General features: G+C 46.9%; 1 protein-coding gene across 2 annotated transcripts; it reads right to left on the bottom strand.

Moving 5' to 3' along the window:
• Positions 1-2207: 2207 nt before the first annotated feature.
• LOC100349519 (microtubule-associated protein 1 light chain 3 gamma) lies at positions 2208-5674 on the bottom strand. 2 transcript variants are annotated; one of them, XM_002717319.6, is made up of 4 exons: positions 5464-5633; positions 5308-5363; positions 5033-5139; positions 2208-3001 (listed from the first exon to the last, which is right to left on the bottom strand). In XM_002717319.6, the coding sequence occupies exons 1-4, from the start codon at positions 5519-5521 to the stop codon at positions 2752-2754; spliced, it is 471 nt and encodes a 156-aa protein (XP_002717365.1). In that variant the 5' UTR covers positions 5522-5633; the 3' UTR covers positions 2208-2751. The 2 variants fall into 2 exon arrangements, with proteins under 2 accessions (XP_002717365.1, XP_089167749.1); XM_089311623.1 differs by lacking the exon at positions 2208-3001 and adding an exon at positions 3534-4400 and having other exon boundaries at positions 5464-5674.
• Positions 5675-6776: the final 1102 nt, after the last annotated feature.

Genomic DNA, 6776 nt, shown 5'->3' with positions numbered 1-6776 from the left:
TCATAATTCACAGAAGTATAAATTCCCAATAATATATCTGTGTAGGACAATATCAGACTGAAAAATGATTGAAATGAACCTCCTATAGACAGGCCAGCTTCTGTCTGGCTTTCCTGGATCATCTGCTGTCCAGCTGCTCCTTCTGAGGATGCTCTCATCTGGAACCCAGCTGTCGAGCTGAGAGGCCACTTGGAGCCCTGCCAGTCTTTGGTTCCAGCTGGACCCAGCCTTGAGTCATCCCAGTCTAGGAAAGTAAACGAGAAGCCTCCAGATGACTTCAGTCTCAGCCCTCTGAGTCATGCCCAGCTTTTCAGGTCTTTTGTGGAGTCTGCTGATGTCAAGGAGCAGAGACAAACTATTGCTACTTTGCATTTCCCTTACCAGAGACTTCATGGGCATAGCAAAATGGCTGCTTTATGCACGGAGTTTTGGCTGGTAATGCAATGCCCACCCTAAACAAGACATCTGAATCCATCCTTAACATCATGCACATTAACCAGAAAGGTTAATGTATGAGGGAAAGCTACATCAAATGGATTTTGGAGCCCAAACAAAATATAAGAGCCATCTAGCTACAAACCCAGGGGAGGTCCTCTCTCCTTGCCGTATGATGACAATCCTAAAGATCCTGTGATTCAAGAAAGACCAAGGCAGTGGAGAAGCTGAGGGCAAGAGGGGCATCCCTGGGCATGGGCAGTTGGGTAAATGTCCAGGACCACTTATCCCTCATCAAGCTCAATGTCAATCATAGTATACTTATGTGGGAAGAATATTAATGGATCAAGTGAAACAAGGATCTGTCTGGAGAATGAGTCTGGGAGACAATGTTTTTACTTGGTGTAGGACAAAGATGACGGGGGATGAAGGATGACAGGGGAACTGATTAGAGCTGGCAGGGCAGGAAGGGAAAGACCAGCTTGGAGCAGCTAGGAGCAGGGAGCAGCAGACCCTCCAGAGGGAGCTGGGATATGCCAGGGCCAGCATTGCTGAGGAACCGGAGTGAGCCCACACATTTTCTGTACCTCAACAGAACTTCTCTCCTCCTTTTTTCCCATCCTCCAACATTTAAACTAAAGTCCAAAGCCTTTAACAAAATTCACAGGGTCCTACAGAGATTGCCTAACTTCTCACTCCCCGCTACAATCTTTTCTGTTTGCAAAACCCTGCAGACTTTCAAACCTTCAGCCACCCTTCCTTCTGCCTGGCATACTCTACCTCCACTTTGTCACTTGGTCCCAGTGAAAATTATTCCATCTACCAGTCATTCTGGTTTTCCTTCTTTATTATACTCCTAAGTATCTGAATATCATCTTTCTTCTCTGGCTGGAATTAAAGAGAACTCTATGAGGCCCGAGACCTTGCCTATCTTGTTCAGTGCTATATCTCCAGAACCCAGAATAGTGCTTAGCAAATAGTAAATGCTCAGTGTTTGCTGAAGATGATTAAATAACACTCCTTCCTAGAAAAACTCTTATCTACACTTCCTATAAAATTAATGTCCCAAGGGCCGATGCTGTGGCTTGGCAGGTGAAGTCACTACCTACAGTGTTGGCATCCCATATAGATGCCCGTTTGAGACCCGGCTACTCCACTTCTGATCTAGCTCTCTGCCATGGCCTGGGGGGACAGTAGAGGATGGCCCAAGTGCTTGGGCCCCTGCAACGGTGTGAGAGACCCGGAGAAAGCTCCTGGCTTTGGATCAGCCCAGCCCCAGCCATTGCAGCTATTTCAGGGGTGAACAACTGGATGGAGAATCTCTATCTCTGCCTCTGCCTCTCTGTAATTCTGCCTTTCAAATGGATAAATCTAAAAAAATAAAAATAAAAATTAGTGTCCTGCAAGCATGACCTGGGGCACTTGTTTCTACTGTTGCTGCTGAGAACTCCACTATGAGTGCGTTCATGGAGCTCCACTGCACCCCTTAGTCGTCCTCAGGCTCCCTGCAAGCTGTGTTAGCATCACTCCACACTGTAGCTCAAGGATCTGGTAGGGATTCCTCAAGAAGAGTAACCGAGTCTTAGGGAACCTAGCAGAAGGGTAGTAGCATGGCTTCTACAGCCATACTCAACCTCAAGTCCTAGGTGTGTGAATATGGAAATGGTTCTTGGTTTTGGGTCTCAGTTTCTCTATCTGTAAAATGATGGTTGACAATAGATAACCATGGATTTGTGAAAAGGAAATTGCTTAGAATGAAGCTTGACACAAAGTAAATTGTTTAAATGACTTTATATTGAGAAATTTCAACTTTGGCATAAATGTGTAGCATAGCTTAACAAAAAGGAAATAAAAACAAATAACCACATAGAGTAAATGCCAAGGAAATAGAATAATCTCTCAGAAGACACAGGTCAGGGCACTCCCAGGTGAGCTTGCCATAGTTCCCTCTGACTTCACCTGGCTCCATAGGCCAGAGCTGCTCTACAGCTGCCCACAGGTAGGGGGTAAAATAACTCCTCAAGGGCCTGCCCACCTCTGCCACAGGGAACACTTAAGATACATGCCCAGCTCATGTCACAAAACCGTTGCACAGCTCATCATTTCGTATTTAGAAGAAAGTGACTATTTACAAAACTTGCAAAAGCAGCTCACATTTTTCTTAAAGTAAGAACGGAAAGCACAAAGAATGTGAGCCAGGGAGGGCCACAGCTTTGCAGTCATTGGGTGGAGCCGATCACCCCATGTATCCCTGCTTCCCAATCCCCTCCAACATACACACAAGAACAGTGCCTCTGACAGTGTCTGATGCATCCATCAGAGGACAAGTTTCTCTTGACATGGGGTGAATGGGATTTCAGGTCTGTTCCCATGGCTGCTCCCACTGCTGGGAACTGCTAACTCCAAGCAGCCAAACATCTCCTGGGAGGCATAGGTCATGTAGACAAAGCCGTCCTTGTCCTTGTAGTCCCGATAGATCTCTGCCATGGTCATGCTCATGCTGACCAAGCTCTTGTTGTCCACCAGGAGGTAAAAGGCTTCGGTGGCCCTCAGGACCATGCGGCTCCTGGGAAGGGGAGAAGGGTAGTGAGAGACTTGACCTGGGAATCAGCTTAGGAATCTGAAGGCTCAGGATGTGCAAGACAACTGAATTGCCCACAGCTGTTCCTGGAACTTTAAGATCCTCAGGGCCTCCCAGTTGGGCCCAAAGGATGAGGCCATTCCATTTTTAACTAAGGCGAATACCAACACAATAATGCTAAGCAAATAAGTCCTAGGTCTTGTTGAAAGCTATTTCCCCCGTGAATAAGAGGCATGGAGAACACTGCCCCCCCCTTCCCTGCTTTCTGTGGGCTTCATGCAGGCCACCTGTTTGTGCTGCTGCTCCTGCCCACGCGGTTTCTGGCCTGTAGCTTCCCGCACATGGCCCCCGTTATGCTCTCTGCCTGGTATGGAACTCCTAGTTTATCTTTCTGACCCCCTCCTCCCTTAATAAAACCCTTAAGTTCCTGTTTATTTCTCTTGCTTCCCCAAGTAAATTCTGAGCTTTAAAAAAAAAAAAAAGAAAGAAAGAAAGCTATTTCCCCAAGGGTGCAAGAATGATACATTATCTTTCCAGCCTCTCACAATTAAACAGGCGTGGAAAGGCCTTGAAGTGTGCCCTTCCCTTCCCTTGCCATTTCTCCTCTGCCACCGACGAGATGGAGAAGGAGCAAGGCTTAGTTGGACATCCTTTAAATGTCAAGGGTAAACAGACTTCCAATTCAGTGTGCAGTGATTGACAGTGAATCAATATAGGTGCCTACAGGAAGGCTCAGTCTCACCTTCCACACACTTCCATTTGCTCTAATTAGTGAAACAGACGCAATTTCCCACTGCACTCTCAGAATTTTGAGCCTCGATGTGGGATAAGATCAAACATAAATGGGACATGGGGAGTGACTGGAATCTGATTCAGTTTATACTCAGGTAATTTCTCCTAAAAGAATACCAAAGGTATTCGTTCTGGCTATTGCCCAGTGCCTTTGGGTGAAAAGCAACCATTGTGCAGTGGGGTGGGGGTGGAAGAAGAGTGGAACTAGGGATGGGAATACTGCCCTTGGCTGGGTTGGAAAAGCTCCTGTGCCCGAGCTTGCACTCATCTCCTTCATTTCGCAAGCTCACTTTTGATGAGTGTTTGGGCATCCCCAAGGGGGAGAAGGCCACAGACAGGCATTATTGTCTATTTTGTTCACGGTTGGCTCTACAGAGTCCAGAAGACACACAGAATACAGTTGGTGCTCAATAAACATTGATGAGGATGAGGATGTAGGTTGGGAGCCAGGAGCAGTGACTGGGAAGAGGAAAAAGGGTTCTTCATCCCCAAGGGGTCACCTAATGATTAACTGATACAATGGGATCTCCTCCCGACTTTGATATCTCTTTAGGCATCTGTCTTCACAATGAACTTGGAAACTTCGACAACTCTTTGAAACAAAACAAAACGAAGACATTCATTCACAGTGAGCCCTCAAAGCAACAGGCAACAGTGGCTATTCAGCCTCCAAACAGACTTTTCAACCTGGTGAGGACTTAGTCACTGGCTGTATTTACTCACAAGTCATTTTCTAATTGCACTCATGCATCAGGGACACCACTTAACCCTCTTAAGCTTTAAGAAGGGCAGGGACCTTTTGCTTTTCAAACAGTTCCCCGTCTGCCAGAAACACAAACCCTGAGGAAAGCTGCTGCTCTCTGCCAGGGACACGCAGACTGGCTTGCGCACAGTTTGTGGAAGAAGGATCTTCTGGATGAGTTCCAGAGCCAGAACTACTCTAGGGAATTCTTCGAAATGTCGGCAGCTCTTGCAGTCTGTTGCTTGTTGTCTAAGGGGTTCTCCCCACTTGTTTAAAATAGAATAATTCTCACAGCATCTTTTTAGGGCACAACAGAATCTAAAAGATGAGTGAGTCACCAAAAGATCTCAACCCCCTTTTCTTCTGGAATACCCACATACCAACCAAAGAATGCAGCAAACTTACAGATAGTTGCAAAATTCTCTCTCTCTCTCTCTCTCTCTCTCTCACACACACACACACATGTCCGCTGGGTCACCTACCGTATGATGCTGAGAAACTGGGTCATGGTCAGCTCCTGAGGAACCAAGAACTTGGTTTTGTCCAGCAGGGGCAGGAGCTTCTCTCTGGGGTAGCGCTCCACTATCACCTGCCAAGAGTATCAGCATGGGTCTCTCCTGAGGCAGGTGCCTAAGAATGTGACTCAGAGCCCCCAGTATCTTAGGGACTTGGGAAAGAGAGGGGGAGGCCATTGTTTGCTCTTTGTTTCTTCAAAGAACAGATACAGGCCCCTCTGGGGAAGGACAGTGAGTCTTACCGGGATCTTGTTTGGGAACTTTGCCCGGATTCCAGCAACTTCCTCTTGTCTGGTTGCTGTAGAGAGTTCAGGTAGAAAAGAGTAAGTGGACAGTTAGAGAAAGCTGCATCCTCTCCTGCCTCTCAAGTTACCCTGAGAGCTGCCCCAGAGCTTTACCTAGGCTCTTCCTCTGCTTGAAGGGTCTGAGGCTTGGGTTTTTCTGTAGAGGCGGCATTTTGCTCAACAGCTGTGTCTGTGTTGGTCTTTAAAGGGAAAAAGAAAAAAAAAACCCACAACTCATTCCCCCAGCTGCATCCACGCTGTCTGCAGGAGCCTAAAGGAGGCTTTAAATAGGGCTGAGTGACATCAGGCCAATCCTGACCCTCCCTTCTCTTGACTCCCCCTTCCTGGGCAGCAGGAGGTCAGTGCTGAGGCTGGAAATGGAATGGCCACCTGCTTGCTGGTCAGAGAAAGTCACTTTGCACTTGACCAGTTCAAGATGTTTCTTTGCTAAAGAAATTAGGGTTCATGATGAAATCATTGGAATGCACACTCCGACAGCCGAGGTATGGGCTGAGGACTTTAGAGAGGTGGAACTGCCTTATGCCACGGTTGTTTTTGCACTTCAGTAATGAACCAGCTTGAGGTGAGTCCATGATAAATCTGCCTCTCTCTGAAATGTGCTCCATAATTCTCAAGGCAGTCTTTGCTGCTTTTCAAAGAACAAACCCCTGTATTCAGAAAGCTTAAGTGATTTGCTTAAAGCCACGATAGCTAGTGAGAAGGCAGTTGGGATTAGAACCCAGCTGAGGCACAAGGTAGACATACATGACAGTATGTGGTGTCATTTATCTTCTCTGCAATAGTGGCAGGAAGGAGGGACTGTTCTAGGATCTTTAAGAAGTGAGGTGAGCAGCAGAAGCACACAGAAGGTAATTTTCTTGCCTTGGGATCAAACATGGAGTAGCAGGCGGAAGGTGGCTCTCTTGATTCTCAGAGCTTGCTTCCAGATTCTTATGCCTATCCAAGGAGCCCTTCAGATTCTGAGTGAGCAGGTTTACGTTTCCTTTGTCGTGAAGAGTGCTTATGTATACTCTGACTTCCCAGCAGTCATGGAACAGTGAAGAGTTTTGAAGTGAATACACAATAGAGTGGAGGAGGGAAATATGTTCTCCATATTTACAGGGTGAGTAGAAAGGAAGGGTGAGTCTCAGCGCTTTAGGTCAGAGATCAGGGAAAGGCAGCAGGTGCTTAACTGACAGCATCACTGAAGAGAGAAATTGACCTCATGCTGTTTCACTTGCTCTTCAAAAGGAGGCAGCCCCTCAGGTGTGCATAATACAAAGCAGGTGTGTGACACTCTGGGGCCAAGCATCTTTCAAGTCTGGATTTCATTTAAATCTCCCCAGTTGCCTTGCAGGTTGGAAGGCCAGGTGGGAAGCATACCTTGCAGGGATCAAGACAACTTGGTCAGATTACACTGAGGTGGG

Source organism: Oryctolagus cuniculus, chromosome 13 (genome assembly GCF_051225735.1).
Source record: "Oryctolagus cuniculus isolate XC-2025 breed Fujian yellow rabbit chromosome 13, ASM5122573v1, whole genome shotgun sequence".
In the NCBI taxonomy this organism is placed as follows: domain Eukaryota; kingdom Metazoa; phylum Chordata; class Mammalia; order Lagomorpha; family Leporidae; genus Oryctolagus; species Oryctolagus cuniculus.
Note: the sequence above shows the minus strand (reverse complement) of the source record. Positions and strands in the feature narration are given on the sequence as shown.